The sequence below is a fragment of the Sinohyriopsis cumingii genome, chromosome 13 (assembly GCF_028554795.1).
Source record: "Sinohyriopsis cumingii isolate HCF-2022 chromosome 13, ASM2855479v2, whole genome shotgun sequence".
NCBI classification, from domain to species: Eukaryota; Metazoa; Mollusca; class Bivalvia; order Unionida; family Unionidae; genus Sinohyriopsis; species Sinohyriopsis cumingii.
Genome location: NC_142973.1, coordinates 56,509,526 through 56,531,915, shown reverse-complemented (window position 1 = coordinate 56,531,915; position 22,390 = coordinate 56,509,526). Strand labels below are relative to the sequence as shown.

The window sequence follows — 22,390 nt, the reverse complement described above, 5'->3', positions numbered from 1 at the left end:
ACATCATCTATCCATCATTCACTTTTGTTTCTGCAGTAAACTCAAAAACTGTTTCAAGATATGTCATTGAACCTTGGAACACAATAGTTTTGAGGTATATAAGTTAACTTTTGTTGTCAATTTTTTCTGTTTCAATAGTGTATAGCAATTATTTTATATACCTTATCGTCCTTAATATGTCCCACAGTTTAAGTCCCAGATGATTGAAAGCATGTCTGGAACTTGCTATAATTATCGTTGTCCAGATGTGCCTATATTGCTACTCCTAAACTTATTGGTGGAAGTTATGGAACTTGGCACAGTTATATTGTGAGGTTGAATGTTGATCCTAAATGAAACTGGTGCCCCTAAGGCCATGCATGTTCCAGGGAGGTGTGTCTTTTAAAATATTTTTAACATAGCTTTAGTAAGTTGAGTCATATTGCTACAATGTCTGCAGTGTGGCTGTTTATGGTGATGTTTAGCAATGGGGCATAATGCCGCATCATGTCCCACCCAGTCACATTATCATGCTACCAACCGACCAATCCTAACACTAACCGCATAATGCTGAGCTGCCAAACGAGGCAGCTGTTAGTACCATTTTTATAAGTTTTGGTATGAATCACCCATGGTAAAAACTATCTACCTCCCACAGCCACTTAGGCCACCAGGCTGGTTCCTGGGAGAAGGGGGTATATATAAATAGCTTTAAGTCTCTCATCCCTATGATTGCCCCCACCCCCCAGAAAAAATCTTATGGATGCCCATGCCTCAGGCATTATGTACACCACAAAGGCATTCTTGAAAATCTCAGCTTATTGCTGCAGCTCCTGAACAGATGGTTAATTAAACCCTTGTTTCATTATTTAGTTGGTTCAGAAAATAGAAGACATTTTAAAACAAACTTTGCCATTCTTATATTCTTTATGTCCATGGTTGCCTTCAATGAAACTGCTACTCAACTTCAAAGAATTCGAAATAAATTGAAACATTACTGCAACATCTAGATATTAAAGATAAACCTGGTAAAAACTCAAATTGTAATCTTTTGAAAATGGGGATATTTGAGAAATGAATTAGGTTGACTTTGCTGACAAAGGCCTAGGAAGAAGGCGACTTCCAGATAGGTGGTCAGAGGTCCACTACATACTCTTGATTGTACCTCCACATCTGAACCATCATCACCCCCACTTGCATAGCACTTTCCTCATCCTTTTTCAACATACATTCTTTTCTATTCATGAGTCTGTTAAGATTGTTTTATTGCAACTAACATTCCAGTTTCAATTCACAAAAATGCAAGCATGGGATTGAACAAAATTGACTCAAGTCTAGCATCTACTAGTAAAACTTATACATTTGATGTGCAAATAAATATGTGATGATAGTGATCATTGTCATAGGTTTTCCTTCACATCTAAATGCATGAAAGTTTGGGAGAGGTTTTTGCTGATTCCAAACATCTTTGTTCATTTCAGCTCATCATGTTGCAAGGCCATTTGAGCATTTTATGGTGATGTCCTCTTCATTTAGCATCATCCATTTACAGTTGCTTATTACACAAAGATTAAAATCCGTTTCACAGATGTGCACATTATTTTACAGGAATCATTTAGGTATCCATGCCCAAATTTGTTAGATGATAATGATTTATCTCAATTCTAAAGCGCTGACCGTTCTGGATCACTGCCATCTCACCTCTTTCTACGTGGGTTCGAGTCCAAGGCTCAGCTAGCGTGGGTACATGGGAAAGCCTGCCAGTAGCTTCTCGTGGGTCGGTGATTCTTCCCTGGGTTTTCCAGGGTTCTTCCTCCACCAGTCACCTGGATGCCATGTATAGCCTATTTTGTGCTGAAAAATGGCGTTAAACCCTAGATCAACAACAACAACAACAACAAAACCAGAAAATGAGCAAATTTGGCAGAAATAGCCCTGACAAAGGAGTTCAGATTTTGTATAGACCATGATCTTCTGCCATATAATCTGGTCAACCATTGCTACAAACAAAAACCTTTGAATTATATTTTTTGGGTCAAAGAGCACTCTGCTTTATTGTACCAAACATGACATGAAGCCTACTGGAAAAGATGGCTTGAAATTTTTATAAAATCATGCTGATCCACCATCTAATTTGACTTCTGTTTTTAAAAAAAACTTCAAGGTTTGTGCCCATCTTAATCATTACACCATGCATTGGTCTCCAGGAGACTTCCCAACAGCACATCAGAAACTATTCATTGTAATTCTTAATGATAGGTGATATTGTTATAATTACAAATAGGTATAAATAGTTACAAATAGGTGTAAATAGTTACAAATAGGTGTAAATAGTTCATCAACTGTCTCTAAAACAAGATATTTGTTTTTTGGGGTCAGTGGGGTGTTTTGACTCCTCTCCCACAATCTGTAGTTTTAAGGTCAGTTTTAGATCCACAACATCAGTGACCACTGTGTTCCAAATAGAAGAACAAAAATTGTTGCATGAAGATATCTGTGCATGGTCTTTGTACATTTTTAAGGGTTGTGTCAAATTTCATTATAATTTACGTTATCATGTCGGATGCTTGATTGCATAATTTTACGTGTTTTAATAATTGATATATTTGTATTGGTTGCGATTAATTACATAATTTTGCCTGTATGTAATTATACAATACTATAATTTAGGTATTCATATTAGTTTAGATTAATTACACATTTTTTTTTAAACAATTTGTAATTACAATACTATACATAAGGTACTCCTATCAGGTGAGATTGATTAAAATGTATAGTTTCAGCTATACTCACTGGAAGTCATATGGTCAAAATATCGTGTGGCATGGATTTGACATTCTCAGTAAACATTTGTGATTATTAATCCTGGATTTTTAGTACAACTTTTTAGAAAATATAGTTCCTGAATAGAAAGGGTTCTCGTCCAAACAACAACATAGCAAGTATATTATGCATGTTTGCAAAAGGTGTGAATGGATTTTATTTATACAAAAGCCAGTTTGTGGATATATTTGCAGAATACCTTAAATGATACTCTAGGCTGTCTTTTGTTTGTTTTTATTTTCTTCAAAATTTTTATTTGGAATAAAAATCAAAGAAATATATCTTGACATTTTGTGTCAAGTAAAGAGACACCAAGGATATATTTGTTTTATACTACACTTGTCTTGTGAAGTTGTCAATTCTAACGTGTAAGAAAATATTTGCTACCAAATTTTGGTATGGTGGAGTTTCTTGAGAATATCTAAAATAATTTCAATACACTACTATAAAGAAAGCAAGATGAAAGGTGGGAAGAATGAATTCCTACATATTTTTTCATTCATTAGAGCATCAATCCCATTGAGTGACTTTTGTTGACTGATGGTGTTTTATGTGATCCATCACAATTTCCTTTTTTCAACTGGTTGACTGTGCCAACAATCATGGTGGTGACTGTGGAAACTCACATGGAGGTGGCCTTCACAACTCTTGTGGAGGCCCACGCAGTCGAATTCAGCAGGGTCCAAACAGCTGTAATTTATCAGACAGAATAACAAGAAATTTCATTTAATAGAAGAAGTGCTTTATTAAAAATTATTATCGACGTGATTGTAAAATGAGGATTCAGTCATTAAACAGCCTAGTTCCCTAAGGCTTCCCCCCTCATGGTTTTCTCAAGGTCAAAGTGAATATTTCAATTTTAGGAGGTCCCTCGGTAACATACGTCCTCGCTTATAGTGCAATCTATTTTTTTGGACCCTGTTGTGCGTGAGTTATCGAGGGAGAAGTGTATATATAATAACAGGATATTGTCAAAGCTCTGAGTGTTCAGGGTTAAAGTGCCAAATGAAGTTATCTTGAAGGGCTATGATACAAAAATCCTTGTTTATGACCTTCATGTTGTCATGCTTGAATAATAATGGAGCAATTGAACATATTTACTGTATTTTGGATTAGTTGAAAGTGTAGGAAAAAAGACTAGTTTGTAAGGGATCCATGCTTATAATGAGGTTTTGGTAGAGTAACTGAAGTTAGCGAAAATGAGCTGTAATAAATTATGATTTGTCTGAACAGTTCTAAGGCTAAAATTGTAATCGGTTGCTTTATTGCACAGATGCCCTCCTGGAGTGGGTGTTAAAAGAAGGGGAAGGAAAAAATAAAAATCCATGAAATAATCACAACTTCTGCAATGTACCATAAATTTCTTATTATATTTCAACTTCCCCTTAGAGGAGGGATTTTATATATAAAAAAGGAGATCTGTATAACTTGTCTTCCAGTAACTGTATACTATATATAACTTGTCTTCCAGTAACTTTATACTGACAAAGCAAGATTACAGAAGACAACAAGTGAGAAAAAAAGTGAGAATAATGCACATTTCAATGCCACTTTAATATCAGTGAAAATTTAATGCAGTCGGTCAGAATTCAAGGCCAGAAGAGTGGAGTGTTAATAGAACAATTTCACTTTTTTCTCAGAATCCTGATTGTTAGTGAATTTGTTGGTGCTATTATTAGAAGACAAGATCAGACACCGATAACCTCAGACACCAGGTAAGTTTGCAACTTTGAAGTTAAAAAACTGACAATTTCTGTTCATCACTTGTTTCTTTTTGAAACGATACCAAGGTGAACAAAGAAATAATAGCAGGTGGTCAATGTGTTCTTTTACTGTTAAAATTTCTTCAGCTGCAGTAAAAGTATTTAAAAAATTAAGTTGGTCTATCCATCCATTCATTATCCATACCTTTGTGGAGATAAACAACATGACCATTTAATGTCCATTTTCAGTGTGGGTCACATTTTAGACTACTGGTGTGCAAGTGCCTTGTCAGTGTCAGTATTTTCAACATTCCAGTCACCCATCATTTAAGAAAGATAGAAGGATAGCATATTTGATTATTCAGCATTTATTATCAGAATTGGGTATCAGGAGTTGAGTTCCTATATTTGGCATAGTGTGAAATATTTTTAAAGAAAACAATCTAAATGATTTCATTTATTATTAATGGGTACTACAGTGACATAAAATAAGATGAAATCAGATTGGTTGTTCTTGTAGGGTTTAATGCCATTTTTCAGGACATGATAGGATATACGTGGCGGCCAGTATTAATGGTGGAGGAAGAACCCGAGAAATCCCCGGAAAGAACCACTGACCCACGAGAAGCTACTGGCAAGCTTTCTCACATACCCACATTAGCCTAATCCAAGACTCGAACCCACGCAGACAGAGGTGAGATGGCAGTTATCCGTAACGGAGAGTGCTTTAGACCACTCGGCCACTCGGGGCCCCGAAATCAGATTGGTAGAGAATGATAGTCAGTATTGCAGATTGTAGGAGACAACAAGCTTGGGAAATAACTTGTATTGAACCAGTCTGGATAAAACTATTATTGCACATAGGAGACCAGTTCTGGTATCAATGTGCATGGACCTCCAAACTCTGCTGTAGTAGATTGAAAAAATTGGCATTGTCTGCAATTCTCTCTAATTATTAAATTCTCTTCAAGTGATGTTTATATCATTTACTTGCAAAGCCCCACTAGAAATGGAAATGCAAAGCCATACTAGAAATGGAAATGCAAAGTCCCACTAGAAATGAAAATGCAAAGTCCCAGTAGAAATGGAAATGCAAAGCCCCACTAGAAATGGAAATGCAAAGTCCAACTAGAAATGGAAATGCAAAGCCCCACTAGAAATGGAAATGCAAAGTCCCACTAGAAATGGAAATGCAAAGTCCCAGTAGAAATTCTTGTTATGAAGTCTTCAGTTCAAATTTTGACAGCTTAATCCTAATCCTGCTGGAATCCCTAGAGGTAAAGAAGAAGTCCATTCAGAGGTCGAGGTTACAGACTAAAAAATATGGGTTCAGCACAATAACTTTGGTTTTTTCATTACATACCCAGTCCAAACTGGGTTCTTTGCATTTTCAAGACCACTTTTTGAAAGATCATTAAAAACATTGTGGGTTATGTTATTGTTTTTGTTTGTGTTTTTGAGTGCATTCAGTAATATTGCCAATTCAGAATAGAACTAGATTCTTTTTCTTTTTGCTTTCAAAAAAGACAGTTACTTCAAGAAACACTGACAATCTTATATCCACACAGTTTGCACATGTATTAAAATTGGTTATGTACTTTCACAGTCCATTTTTCTATCCATTTATTAGGCTTCGTAACCTGCACTCAGTCTGTAATGATTGAACACAGAGAAGCTGTGTGATGTTTCAGAAAATTCAGTGATAGACAGCAAGTGTTTTAAATATTGAATGAACCACCATTTTGTCTGATGGAGTTTGAATTGAGGTAATAAAAAATTAAGTGTGGATAACTGTGATATTTTAAATTTCTAGTTTTGGAACTGGTACGAATAGCTTCATCATTGTTCCCCCACCCCACCCCAAACACTTCTCAAAGAAAATGTGTGAATTTTGTTACCATGTCCATTTGTATTTGTACCTTCTGGACTGTCCATTTGCATCGATTTTGTTATGACGTTAAATAAGTACTTCACCCTTTAAGGTAGAAGCTTTGTACAAAACGATACAATTAGAGATATGTTGTGAATGTGCATGATGGATATAAAATCTGTTCTTCCAAGGGGAGTTAGTTTGGTTGTGCATTTTATGACAGAGAAACACATTTAAGTTCAGCAGCAATACGAAAGATCAAATGGTAGGATTAAAACCTGCTTTTTGTCACAAGTCCATCATAATTTCCAGCGAGCCACTTTGGATTCCCCAGAAAAGAAGTATAATCAATTGTGAAACTTTGCATTATTTCTGCAGATTTCAAGTTTGTGTTTCATATGTCACAGAAATGACTATAAAAACTTGGATCTCTTTAGATATATTTAGAAAAAAATGAAAATATTAAGCCCCATTATGCCCGGTACACTGATTAAATCTCGATCTATCTTCATGTTGTCATATGTTACATAAATGTTTACTATCATCAGTGCCTACACTCTAACCATGGCCAATCCAGATGAAATAAAGGACAAATTTTATAAAGAACTCCATTCTATCATAAACTCTGTTCCCAGATCTGACAAGCTCATCTTCCTTGGTGACCTCAATGCAAGAGATGGCTCTGACAACATCTCCTGGGAAGGGTTCATTGGAACGTATGCAACAGCAATGGTCTTATATTGCTTCAGACCTGCACAGAGCATGAACTGCTCATTGCCAACACAGTCTTCCACCTCCCTACCTGCAACAGGATGACATGGATGCATCCCCAATCTAAGTACTGGCATCTCATTGACTATTCTATAGCCAGGAAGTTGTTGTTGTTGTTGTTGTAGGGTTTAACGCCATTTTCCAGCACACGATATGCACGATACATGGCAGCCAGTATTAATTGGGGAGGAAGAACCTGGGAAAACCCCGGAAAGAACCACCGACCCACAAGAAGCTACTAGCAAGCTTTCTCACATGCCCACATTAGCCGATTCCAAATCCTCGAACCCACGCAGACAGAGGTGAGATGGCAGTGATCCGTAACAGAGAGTGCTTTAGACCACTCGGCCACTCAGGGCCCCCTATAGTCAGGAAGAGCGATAGGCAGGATGTATGGGTGACCAAGTCCATGTGCAGTGCAGAATGTTACACTGACCACCGGCTTGTACTCTCCAAACTAAACTCCGTATCCAACCTAAAAGACACATGCAAAGCAAGAAAATTCCAAAATCACTGAACATTGCCAAGCTGAAGAACTCAAACTCCAAATTGACCATTGTCAGCACTCTAGAAAAGCATCTTCAATCCATCTCTCTGGACACCCAGAATGTGGAGGCAGACTGGGTGACCCTTACATAGCTGGTCTACAACACCACCACAGAGATCTTAGGGCCTTTCCCAAGAAAGCACAAGGACTGGTTTAATGAGAATTGTGAAAACAACAGGCAGCTGTTGGATGAAAATCAGCGCCTCCACAAAGCATACCTAACTGATCAACTTCAAAGAAAGATGCCATCAAATAACATCTGCAGGAGTGTTCAACAGAAATTCTGGCAGATGCAGGACACCATGCTGAGTAACAAAGCTGATGAAATCCAAAGTCACGCTCTCAAGCATCATATAAAGAGGTTTTATGCATCCATCCATCAGTGATAAAGCCATAGATCGGTTGCCCCAAGTATCAGTTAATGAATCACTGGATGATCCACTAACCATGTTAAAGACTCAGAAAGCAATACATCTGCTCTCTAGTGGCAAGACTCCTGGCTCGGAATGAATCGCAGCAGAGATATACAAAGAAGATGGTGCAGTTCTAACTGAAAACTCCATCAGTTGTTTCATATCATGTGGTAAAAAGAGACGATCCCACAAGAATTCAAGGATGCTACTGTTATACACCTGTATAAGCACAAATGAAATCTTCAGATTCAAGACAACTACTGAGGTGTCTCTTTGCTTTCCATTGCAGGTAAGATACTTGCCAGGATTCTCTTCAACCATCTCACATCACACCTTGACCAAGGACTCCAACCAGAAAACCAGTGTGGATTCTGAAAGGAGAATGGAACCATCAACATGTCTTACTAAGCAGTTGCAAGAGAAAAGCCAAGAACAGAATACTGACCCTTTCTCTACCTATGTTGGCCTGACCAAGGCCTTCAACACTGTATGCAGAGAGGGCCTGTGGAAGGTCATGGCCAGGTACGGATGCCCAAGGAAATTGGTCACCATGGTGCAGTGATTCCACGATGGTATGGAAGCTAGAGTCCGGAACAATGGTGAGACATCAGATCCATTTCCTATCTCATATGGAGTGAAGCAGGGCTGTATACTGGCACCAGCATTTTTCAGTCTCATGTCCTTATGAGATGGTGACATGGGAATCAGCATGCTCACTGATGCCTTATGAGATGGTGACATGGGAATCAGCATCAGATACTGAATTGATGGTAAATTGTTCCACCTCAGGAGGTTTCAACCAATAGCTAATGTCACAGCAGACATCATCAGATACTTCCTATTTGCTGATGACTGCACCCTCAACACTGGCTCTGAAGCCGAAATGCAAAGCAACATTGACAGGTTATCTGATGCTTGCACAAATTTCGGTCTTATGATCAAAACAAAGAAGACTGAACTAATTTATCAGCCAGCCCCAGGAAAACCGTATGCTGAGCCAAAGGTCACACTCAACGATTACAAACTGGGTGCGTTGAACAGGTTCACCTATCTTGGCAGCACTCTGACCCAGAATGTTGTAATAAATGATGAAGTAAATGCCAGGATTGCAAAGGCCAGCACAGCATTTGGCAGACTACATGCCATGGTCTGGAACAGAAGAAGCATTATTCTTTAGACAAAGCTCAAGGTGTACAGATCAATACTACTACCTGTTTTCTTATACGCCTGTGAAACCTGTACAAGCACCATGCAAAGAAGTTCAAACACTTCCACACTACCTGCCTCAGAAGATTCCTAAACATCAAGTGGCAAGACAGGATCCCGGATACTGAGGTACTTGCCCAAGCAAGCCTTCCTAGTATCTAAACCATTTTGATGCAATCACAGTTGCATTGGGCAGGCCATGTAACTTGCATGCCAGATTACCGGCTTCAAAAACCTCTTTTATGATGGGTTTGAACAAGGAAAGCACAACAAAGGAGGCCAGAGAAAATGTTACAAGGACACCATGAAGTTGTCATTGAAGAACTTTGACATTAACTATGACATGTGGGAGCAGACTAACCAGGACAGGGTCATTTGGTGCACTTCCATCACTAAAGTTGCTGCAGCTTGTGAGACGAAGATGACAGCCACGGCAGAACAACGGAGGCATGTCAGGAAATCCCAAGCCAGTAACCCCACGTTCAGTGTTGCTACCATCCCTTGTTCACAATGCCACATAATATTCAGGATTCACATTGGCCTCATCACCCACCTCTGCACCCACCGACCATTAGTTCTCGATAAAACACTGGATGACTAAAGTGGCCCTCACTGACTTGATGGATGAACTATATACTGTTTACTTCTGTGACCGATGATGCATGTCTGATTCTTTTAATTTAAATTATTTCAGAGTTGATATCCATCACAGGAACAACTTGGCATTACAGAAACATTAAGTGTTTTTCATTTTATTGAATTGTGTACTCCTTCATCCCATGGAGCATGCAAAATTCCTGCCACTCCAATGGCAGCCAATTTCACAAAGACAGGAGCAACAAAATGAGTGGCCCAACCATCAGGCCAGTTGGATTTTTCCAAGAGTAGACATTGTAATGTACAGTTATTAAAAGAATTTATCCCAGCATGAATTAGTTTCGCATAATGGACTCTCCCTAATTTCTTAACATATGGGTTTCTCTGGTTGTTTTAGCTATACATCTTTAGTAATTGGACATGGGACTAGTTCTTTATATTGTTTGTTTGAGTCGTGCTTTGTGTTGTATGGTGTGAATTACTAATACTCGACTTCAAATAGCTTTCGTTTGAAGTCATACAAACGTGAAACAAACAAAAAATCCCTGCAATCGTTTGGTGGTGTGTGGTCATCAGGTGATTAGAGAAAAAATTATTTGTGGTGTTCATCCGATTAAGAAGCCTTAAGCTGACAATGATTTTTGTCTAGAGCTCATTGGAAGTAGTGAAAAACAATGGGTCTCAAGCCAGTCTCACTCACGGTGTTTGATTCTCTCGGTAGTAAGACCACTTGCGTGTAACAGTACGTTGCGTGATTCTATGATCGTTCAGGATGAACTTTAATTCAAACTTACGATTAAATAACATAAATAAATCAATCCTCTCAATATAACTCGTCCAAGACTTACAGCACTGCTAAGAATGCCAAATTATACGAAATAATTATATAGAATTCCAATACACATTAGAGAGAATGCAAAACGAGGCTTGAGTGAATCACCTTCGTATTTGGAATCACTTTATCGATAAACATCAGCTATTCTTACACCAACTAATCATAAATTAGGTCCCCTTGGCTTTTCAGAATTAGGTCACGTGATGGTTACTTGTTTTAGTACATCTCAACCTTGGAACTTGACAAGTCAATCGATGCACTTGATACATGACTCGTCTTGCTATTGATAAGAAATCTAGTATTTAAAATATTTTTTACTAAATAACCCTTACGAAGTGAAAGTGTGAATAATATACATGATATAGATATGCAAAACAATACCTTTGTTAGATTTTAGTGATTATTTGTTGATTATGATGGGTCGATGTTGGAAAGACGTAGTTCAATCCAAGTAATTGGCATTTTCTAAGAGTGGACATTGTAATGTACAGTTATTAATGTTATTTATCCCAGCATGAATTAATTTCGTATAATGGACCCTCCCTAATTTCTTAACATATGGGTTTCTCTGGTCGTTTTATCTATAAATGTTTAGTAATTGGACATGGGACTAGTTCTTTGTATTGTCTGTTTGGGTCGTGTTTTGTGTTGTGTGGTGTGAATTACTAATACTCGACTTCAAAAAGCTTTCGTTTGATGTCATACAAACTTCGTTGCATGATTCTATGATCGTACATGACTCATCGGCGAACTGGACAAAAATAGGAACCTTGATGATTTCTTTGGATGCTCCATTATATCGTAGCGATATTTTATACATTTAGCAAAGAAAGCTTTCATGATCGCACGTGCACTGCACAGAAACGATAAAGGAAACAGCGAAAATATGGGTCGATGTTGGAAAGACATAGTCCAATCCAAGTAATTAGCCATTGTCTAAGAGCAGACATTGTAATGTACAGTTATTTCGAGGCCTTGTAGATTAGCTTTCGCATAATGGACCCTCCCTAAATTCCTAAGATATGGAATTCTCTGGATGAGTTAGGTATACGTATTTAGTAATTGGACATTGAGTGTTGAGTGTATTGAGTGTTTGGATCGTGCCTTGTTTTGCATGGCGTAAATTACTGATATTCGACTTTGAAATACATACACATGTCTTATACAAATGTGAAACAAGAACACCCATGCAAGTGTTTGATGGTGTGTAGTTATTAGGTGATTAAAGAACATTTTTGTGGTATTCATTTGTTTAATAACCTTTAAGTTGACAATGACCGTTGCCTTGACCTCCATGGAAGTTGGGAAAAGAAATGGGCTTCAAGTCAGATTCCTTCATGTGTTAGATTCTCTCTTTAGTGAGACCCTTTTTGTGTAACAGTACGTTGCGTGATTCTTATAACTGAAAGAACTCTTCGGCGAATTGGACAAAGATATAAACACTGGTGAATTCTTGGGGTGTCCCATTAGTTAGTAACCATACTTTCCCCATAAATGCATACAGGTTATCCTCTAATAGACCTTTCGACATAGCTAGAAATGAAAACAGCTACAACACACAAAACATAATTGCTTCATGTCCTACACTATTTTTACTATTTTAGTGAGATGTCGCTTCATATCTTGAGGTAAATATTTAAAGCAGAACATCAGAACCATCGCCATTGTTCCACGTGTAGGAATGGTAGGATTCCACAAATGACGTTGATTCAGTCAGAATCTAAAACTTAGTGTTGAGAAACTTTCTGGTATGTTCTTTGATGTACCGATAAAATGGAATTGATGTACCGATACAATCGAATTGTTTGCTTTTGAAACTCTTCAATATCTCATTGTGTTTGGTTTATTTTTTTAATGTCAGATACAGGGCGAATGCATCAATGCCAACTTTCAGAGAACTCTTTTCAAATGAATTTGCCTTTCTACACTTGTTTCATTTATTACAACGACGGCCTTCTAATGCATTTTAATGATATTATTGTATTTTCCTGGGCTGGTGTACCATTTATTTATTTAATTTAAATATACATCTGTGTAAATAATTTAAAAGTTATCAATAAGGTTTGTGATGAGATTTGCAGAAACGGAAGTCATGATAAGGTTACCAGCATGTAGGTGAATATGTTCCGATTTATTGAAAGATGGACTAACGGTACTTGATCTTGATGTATTGGTGGTTTGTGCCTAACGGAGACCATGACAGCAGGTTGGACGTCACTGAAGTCTCATTTAGATAGTGTTCCATCCTAGCAAATATATGAACTGGCATTGATATAAAACAATCAACATTAAAAATTTAAATACGTTTGAGAAAAGATTCACCCACCCTCACCCCTCTGAGACAGAAGGAATTTAAAGATTTTGAGCTGAGAAAGATCTCGTACTACAACAAGGATTACAGGAAACTGCTGAAGTGATTTACGAACAGAGCAAAGACACAAAAACGAAATATGTCGACTGAGGAAATATATTTATACATGGATTTAAGCAACTGATAGAAGATACATAAATACATCAAATAGCATCATATAGAGTGAGAACTAACTTGTAGAAAAAAATTAAAAAATTGTATTGCTTCCACAAGCAATACGGAATATGTCTTCATTTATAATAAATCAGGATTTGGAGCTCTTTCCAAATAGTAAATAATCCACTCCTTGCTGGAAAAAATAGAGCGCCTTGTCCAGCCAAATCCTTTACCAGCATCTGTTGAAATTATCTTCTGCTTGACTGGTCTCTCTAATAAAAGAATTTTTAACAAATAACATACACATATCATACAATAGAAATCAGAAATATCTTATAGTAATTTATTATAACTATGACATTTTCAAATGGATTATATGGTGTTAGAATCAGCGAGTTTTTCACCACATTATATTAGATCTAATTCTTTTTTTCGATTTTAAATTTTTTAAAGATTGCAAAATGCTTGTGAATGTAAAGTCATGCAATTATCACCTATATAAATTATACAATGTGAATGTTGACTGTCAAATACTCTACAGTCAGTCTAATTTATAAAAGTTTTCAAATCTGTGTTATCATCATGTGATACTTAAATGCGGCGTATCATCGTTTTACTTACTTTAATAAAATAATACATTTCAATTGAGAGAAGAAACGAAAGAACAGTGAAACAGAAAAGAGACAATATCGTTTGTCTATGATTTTTGGAAAATAAGTTTTGCTTATTAAAAAAGGCTAGAACAATTGATTTTTTGCTGAGAAGGGATGAATTTATGGAATAATGCCGTACGTAAAAAAAATCCACCAAAACAAGAGGAAAATGCAAGAAAATCTCTGACATTTTTGATACTCAACGAAATCTTTACACACCAAATGGGAAAACAATTACAATTACATCATGTAAACCCAGTTCACCCCACCCCAACACAGCTTTCTATAGTTTGTCTACCCTAAAGTATCCGTAAGTAAGTTCTTTCAGTACTTTAATTATCATTTCTTGTGAACAATTTACCTTATTGTAAACGTTTCTCTTACCACAAGTAAATTTTCCTCTCTCCTTTGGGTCAAGGATTTGTCCCCAGTAGGTCACATAGATTTTCTTTGGCAGAACAACCCTCCCTGAAAGAGTAATTTATCACGTTTACGATGCATATTTTGCTATTGTATTACATTGAATTGTACAAAATAATGGTGGAAATGTTTGTATTTGCGCACATGTTTCTCATTATAAAAATTGTTTTATTATAAAGACAGGAAACAAAACTTACTGATAAAATATGATGAGAGACAAATTGTACCTATTCATCCATCCGGGCATCCATGCATTCATACGTCTAGGCATCCATACATTCATACGTCTAGGCATCCATACATTCATACGTCTAGACATCCATACATTCGTACGGCTAGGCATCCATACATTCATACGTCTAGGCATCCATACATTCATACGTCTAGGCATCCATACATTCATACGGCTGGGCATCCATACATTCATACGTCTAGGCATCCATACATTCATACGTCTAGGCATCCATACATTCATACGGCTAGGCATCCATACATTCATACGTCTAGGCATCCATACATTCATACGTCTAGGCATCCATACATTCATACGGCTAGGCATCCATACATTCATACGTCTAGGCATCCATACATTCGTACGTCTAGGCAACCATACATTCATACGTCTAGGCATCCATACATTCATACGTCTAGGCATCCATACATTCATACATCTAGGCATCCATACATTCATACGGCTAGGCATCCATACATTCATACGTCTAGGCATCCATACATTCATACGGCTAGGCATCCATACATTCATTCGTCTAGGCATCCATACATTCGTACGTCTAGGCAACCATACATTCATACGTCTAGGCATCCATACATTCATACGTCTAGGCATCCATACATTCATATGTCTAGGCATCCATACATTCATACGTACTTTCTACCATCGTAAGTACTTGTACACCTATCTAAATTTATCATCATGATAATCATCATCATCTTCATTAATATTGCTGTTGTTATTTTTCCCCCATTCTCCTGATTATTACTATTGTTGTTGTTGCCATCATTCTTCTTTTTCTTCTTTTTAAGGCTCCGGTGGCCCAAGTGGTTGGTGCGTCCGCCTCGGATGCTAGACGTCGCGGGTTCCAATCCCTACCGAGTCATACCAAAGACTTATAAAAATGGTACTAGTAGCTGCCTCGCTTGGCGCTCAACATTAGGAAGTAAGTGTTTAGTACTATTCGGCCTGGAGTCAGGATAATGTGACTGGATGGGACATGAAACTAAATGTCTGCAGCATGATGCCCCAATGCTAGACATCACATTAAACTGCCAAACGGCAAACATCGTAGTGATATAACTGGAAAATTGTTAAAGTTTAAGTTAAAAGTCCAAATCACACACACACACACACACACACACACACACACACACACACACACACAGACACAGACACATCTTTTGTAATAATAGTATTAGAATAGAAAGAAAAGAAATCAATAGTCAATTTCCTTACTGGGTCTTGGTCCTTTCTTGGCTTCATCGGTCAACTTTACAAATTTACTTGCGTCGACTTTTGTTCTTATGACCTCCGGAAGAAATCCGCAGTTGGCGTTGATATCCTGGAAATATTGTTACGTAAATAAATTTCTTCACAAGTTTCTGGGATCGATACATGGTATCTTGTAACTGGGTGGGGTTGTTTACAAAATAACACACGAATATTGTTTCATCTTCATGCATTCTACACGAATTACATTTTGTTCGTGTGCTTTATAGCAGTGTATCCATTCAAGACGAACTCTGTGAAATGAGTAATCAGTCCATGTTATTATGTAATACTCACTGTCATCCCATTTTTTTGACAAAGTCATTTTCAGTTACTTTGGCAGTGGAATGGTGAGCTTTTTTACAATTCATAATTTACCTGCAATACATCTGGGTCGCAGTTTTCTTTGCCAGTCACATAATTGGACTGGGAAGATTAACAAAAGCTATTGACAGGAAATGTTTGGAGAAAAGGTAAAACAGCCTTGAAACAATCATTATTTCCTGATTGACACTGCAAACAGAGCTTTCAAAATAATAATAACGACAACAACAAGAACAACATCAGCTTTTCAACTGGAAGAGACACATATGTCCAAAGCAAAACATGAAACAAATTTAATAAAATATGTTTGCCAACAGGATTGGGTACCAGGCTGAAAGCCATATAACCACACTGTACGTGGTGGACTTACCATAACTAACATGCAATGCCCTGCATATAAAGGGATAAGAATGAAAGAATGAATGAAATAATGAATGAATGAACGAATGAATAATAATAATAATAATAATAATAACAATGGTTAAAAGTAATAACGATGAGGTCATAATTCTCACCTTTATGTTGGAATCGACGTATGAATATTTTTTGGATGTCAAAGCATAAGTCCGTGCACATATTTCCGCAATGTCGATTTCAGGACTGAAAATGAGAATTAATATACCGTATGTACTGCCTTCGACTTAATGCAACCGAGATAGTGAATCGGTATATCTCTGTACTGTTCAGCTCTATAATGTATTATCTCGTCGAAAGTAATATTTTTGAAGCCATTAGGTAATATTTGTAACCAGAAAATATGCCTTTTCACGAAGAAAGACGATGCAATGTTCTTTGTTTATAATTTGTGTGTAAACGCTATTTCGTTCAGTTCGTTCAGGGCTCATTTCGCTCCCAGTTGAACCTGATAAATATTTACAGGCGGAAAGTGAAGAAAGAACGAGACTGTGGTTTTAGAATATTCAATAATAATATGCGATGGAAAACGTATTAGCTGGACTACACTTTTACATATAAATGGTCGACCGACTGAGACAAATAGGACATCATTTCTTTAAAATAATAATTTTGTCTCAGTATTTACGGCAGTTACTTTTCTTGTTAATCAGATAATTGCAACAGGTTCAGTTTAAACAAACCAGCGCACATTAGAGCCTTTAATTATACAAAGTTGTTAGAATTTTTGACACCTTTACCGAAAATGTGCTTTCACCAACTACACTTTGTAATTGATTTTTAGACAAAATTGAAGGAAATCTCACCATTTGTACCCCGCAACCAGTCTTAAATTGGAAATACCCTCTGCTATTTTATTTTGAAGCACAGCCTCGATCTCGGCTCTTAGGCTGCAGGATTCCTGAAATATGACCAAAAACATATGCAATCAGCTAGACAAATGAAAGATTTCCTCCTATTGGAAGGTGTCCAAACAGTCGAAAAAGTTAGAACACACAAAAATGTATTTGCCATTAAAAATGGACAAACTTCTAAATTCCACCTACCACCAGAAGTCAGTAAATCGGCGTTTATTTGACATTTGAACGAGCTTTCGTAAATGTTATCCCAGGAAATATGAGATCTGTTACGTTACTGACCATTTGAGAAAGGATTATCTGACAGAGAGTAAGTCAACTGCCATACAGGTTAGACACATAGACAGTTGGCATTCCATAACATTTATAAATTCAATGATAAATAACGTTACGAATATTCATCCATATCGCGTGAAAATTTGGGTCTAAATCGAAATAATTTCTCGAGAAAAAAATGAAATTAGTTTATAAGAAAAATTGAATTATATTGATTAAAAAATGCGTTGATAATTGAAGCCTTCGTTATATCGTTTCTTGCGAGTTGTCCTAAATTGGTCCATACATTAATACGGTGAAGGTCCACGCTGTAGTTATTGGCCTTGCAAGGATATTTTGTACTGGTAATGTTGTCACCTTCTTCAATTACGACACCTTGTGCCCCGTAAATGACTGATTTGAATGCGAGCAGGCTGCATCATTCAATAAGATTAAGGACATTAAAATGATATAATGAATTTGCTTATTCAAGAAAATAGTTCCAGATAATTTGCCAATGCTATTTTTCACGTGTTCTAGTACATACTATAAAAATACATGTTTTCTAGCACTTAGCACGTACCGAATAAATCTTGGAATTCAAGATTTGTTCCTGTGATACTGTATCCTTGTATATCAAGAGCTTCTTCTCCCTTCTGCTCATCCTTGGACTCGCTTCACTGGGAATTTTCTCAATCGCTTCCCAAAGGGTCTCGTTCGTATCATACTTTGTGGAGAAATACTAAAAAGAAACAAGTCGATAATATGTATGGCTGTCTCCGAAAAATAGGAATTCGCACGCATAACCATGTTCTGAACCGTAATAAAAGAGTACCAAGAGTAAAAGAGTTCCAAAGTATTTTGTCCTAAACTAATAGAAATTGCGTAGCTGGATATTCGCAGCATGTGCGTAGCTAAATAAAAAAATAAAAAAATATAAACAAAATTACAAATAAAACACAAAGTAAATTAAGTTTCAGAGAAAGATAATATAAAATATTAGGTATCAAACATGTGCGTGCAACATTTCGAGTTGTAATTCCTCTTTTTAGAAGAAAGTCAATACTTTTAAAAGTATTACCTTCTGCAGTTTAAGTATTTTCTTTATAGCGGCCTTGTGCTCTTTGATGTAGCTTTTCAGTTCGACCTTTCTGTGATACCAGTTTTCGAGCTGATCTTTTGGAAACCTGAAAAAATAAAGTATATGCGATGCCGCCAAACCTGCTTTTGCTGTTGATAAACTTTTCGAAATATTTTAAACTAGAAGCGATCAGACTCCTTTTCATTTTGCAGATATGATCAATTTACTTTCAGAACAATGACAACAGCGTCATCATCATCATCATCATCATCAGCAGCAGCAGCAACAACAATAAAGGTTAGCATCAGGTTCAAACGACTATCAGTCAAGACAACTTGAAAAACGAAGCTTTTGATCCTGACCATGGTGTATATATCTCGTGATGGAAGACTGTGTTTTAATATGTGAAATAGTATTATCTCATACTTATTGGTGCTGGTACTATTCATTTTAATATTATAATAATTATTATAATTATTGTTGTTGTTAATGTTGTTGTTGTAGTTATTATTGTTGTTGTTTTATATAATACTGAATAATTACTTTTTCTTGTCGTTAGTCATATTAAAGCAGTTATTACGCTATCCCGTATTACTACCAGTCTCATTACTGTCATAAATGATAATTGTTGCAAAACACGATCATAAATATTACATGCTATTCAATATGCATACGTTATTCAATGTTTCGCCTTTTATCACATGTATTCTCTCTCTCTCTCTCTCTCTCAATACTTACAACTGCTCAGGTGCCTGGGTTGCAGTTTCTAACTCAGCCTTATCAATTCTGTAAGCCAATGCCGCTTCCTGCATTATATCAAGCAGTTGCTGGACATCAGGAACTACAATTAATTCAAATCACAAATGGATTTAGGTCTTTGTAATATGTTTTACCATTATTTACATAGGAGTTAAAAAAAGACTAGACTAATCAACGAGTTTATTGACTTTAAAATACATATTCTTCTTCTGTTTAAGTTAGTTGATGCGTGTAATTTCACAGAAATGTAAAAATATGGAATACTAGATTTTATTCACTGTTTTGCACCCATATTTCATAATCAATAGAGTGGAAATCATATGCAGTTTGTTTTTCAAAAGGCAAGAAGTCAATTAAGGCTTAAAGTTCCTTTTTACAGCGATTATTTAGGTTTCAAAATATTAAATAATGCACCCTACTGTTACCAAAACAATGACGAAAGATATATGTGCTATATATTTGATTGCATGATCTTATCGCCTTTATAACCTTTGAACTGTATTCTTTACCGCAAGAGATATTTCGATCTGGATTTTGCAAAGTGTGGAGAGTCAAGGAAAGTTTACCTAAATTCGGATTTCAAAACCGCCTTGTATTACGGAAGAGGTAATTTTATCACTGGAATTAATATTTTATTTCTTTATCGTATATCACATTTTTTGGATCAGTTAAATAGAACTTAAATTGTCCCAGAACCAGTCATCTTGGTCTAGTTCCAAAAGATAACACTATTACCGTATCTACTAACCCAGAACCGCCTTCTAGATTTCTGCAGTATTAACTACATAGACAGTAATCTGCTGGCGCATTGTACGACGGCAAAGTAAAATCTAGATTGCTTGCTGTTGGACTTAACTTATAAGCATGTATATATGTTTCATATTAAAATCTGACATCGGTCTTGTTTCCATGAATGTGCAAGGGGTGTTTTGTTTTACCCTTATTGGTGTGTCTGTCCGTCATAAGTTACGGTTTACGTTTAAATCGGGGAATTCGAACGATGCAAAGAAGATTATGGAATGGCATTTGTGTTCGACGAATACATTTTAGATCGAATTATAACTGTAATAAAACATCATTTTCTTTAATATTTCAAATGCAAGCAATGCAATCTTAGGGATAAACTTTATTTTGATCAATTACTAGATATAACTTGATATATCGTTGTGTAAATCGTGGATTCCCAGAGAGAAATACAAGTATTTACAGTAGGGTTTTTATATAAAATCTTACAAATAAGTAGTCCATTCTTTGTGATTATATTTTGACTAAGTGATGAAAAATCTGCAGGGAGAAACTCTTTCCTGATTTCCTCTCAGTTCTGAAATTGACTCTAAACCAAAGAATCAAGGAATTCAAAAAGGAAAGAAAAAGAATTGTTGTTTATTACCGCTTTTAGTAACCATTAGAAAGAGTTGGCTGATAAATATTTATTTCCTTACCCACACAAGGCTTGAGTTTCATCAGTTGAATGAGGACTCTCTGGCGTGTGTAAGTAAATGTTGGCCCTTCAATTGCTGGTCTAAAGTAGACGAGCATAGACGCCAATTTGAGAAACATATGGATCCTTCGAAAGCTGTAAGTAAATAAAATTGCAAACGCTTAAAACATTCAAAAACCAGCATTCATTTAAAGGCAAAATCCTCCGAAAAATACAACATCATTGAAATAGTGCATTTGCTGTAGTCTTGTTGGTACAATTTCCGCATTACTAAAATCTAATACAGCAAGTAAGAATCAGTGAAACCACTTTATGATATTGCTCGTGAACGTAGTAAAAAAATACCGTGCACGGCTTTACAAGGATTATAAGAAGCCCTAACTACAAAAACACAAAATGCACAAAACAGGATCGTTCTTTCCAGATTCACTGTTGTGTCACATTTAATGCATACGCGATTGAACCGAAATTCTAGCTAGACTTATCCGTACACCACGGAGTCAAATCTCAATCGGGCAGTGATAGCAAGTCTAAGAATTAGAAGTCAAATTCTCATGGAAAGAAAAAATAAAGAAAGACTTACATCTCCGATTCTCCACTGGTTTCCCAGATACGTGGAATGTAGACAAAATCTACATCAAGATCAACCATCTCAGAAAGACACGCAGCACGTGAAAGCTTTACAATGGAATTGGTACTGTTGTCAAGTAATGACGTCAAATACACGTGACGTACTATCTCATAATAAGACAATTGAAAACGTCATTGACTGTTATTTGTACCTACATTTAGTTAAGAAAGAGTGTGCCGCTCCGTATTTCAGAGGGGTCCTCCTCTGTCCCCCTCGAAATGAGTAAAAAGCGTAATTTAGCTTATTAATAATTGAAAATAATACTTGAAAGTATTAAGTGGTTTGCACAACAAATTTACAAATGTTGATGTTTGTAATATATTCATTTAAACATGAACTGAAATAAGGTGAAATAGTTTGATCATCCGTGGTAGACAATAATAATAATAATAATAATATGGACTTAGCACATAATACAGCGCCTAATATTTAAAAGCTCTAAGAGCTTTACAGCGGTAGAAAACACATGCAAACATTTACAACGACAAAAAATATTATAAAATCAAACAACATGAATTACAAAACAAAAACATGCTGACAATAATTCAAGGAAGTAAACATCATTAAACATTTTAGTCTGTTCTTGTAATTGATTGAGGGGAGTTTTAAGAGTCACGGATATATAATGGCTCGGGAAAAAATTGTTTATAATAAATTGCAAAAGTTATTGTGCAATGCATTCTCATTTGAACCGCGATAATTGTACTTAAAAGGTATTGATTTAATTATTTATGAAGCCTTAAAACTTAGAAATACCAATCAATCAATCAATTAATCAATCAGTCAGTACTTGTTCTGTGTACCATTAAATCAAATATACAGCTTGACTAAAATGTTTCT

The 22,390-nt window shown here is 36.2% G+C and overlaps 1 protein-coding gene across 1 annotated transcript; it reads right to left on the bottom strand.

Annotated features, from left to right (window-relative positions):
- Nucleotides 1-13,271: 13,271 nt before the first annotated feature.
- LOC149785623 (uncharacterized) lies at nucleotides 13,272-21,834 on the bottom strand. Its single transcript, XM_089931218.1, has 10 exons — nucleotides 21,503-21,834; nucleotides 20,921-21,054; nucleotides 19,458-19,560; nucleotides 18,720-18,825; nucleotides 18,222-18,380; nucleotides 17,333-17,427; nucleotides 16,628-16,712; nucleotides 15,756-15,861; nucleotides 14,249-14,332; nucleotides 13,272-13,483 (listed from the first exon to the last, which is right to left on the bottom strand). Exons 1-10 carry the CDS (start codon nucleotides 21,568-21,570, stop codon nucleotides 13,350-13,352), a joined length of 1,074 nt encoding a protein of 357 aa, XP_089787344.1. The 5' UTR covers nucleotides 21,571-21,834; the 3' UTR covers nucleotides 13,272-13,349.
- Between the last annotated feature and the right edge of the window lie 556 nt (nucleotides 21,835-22,390).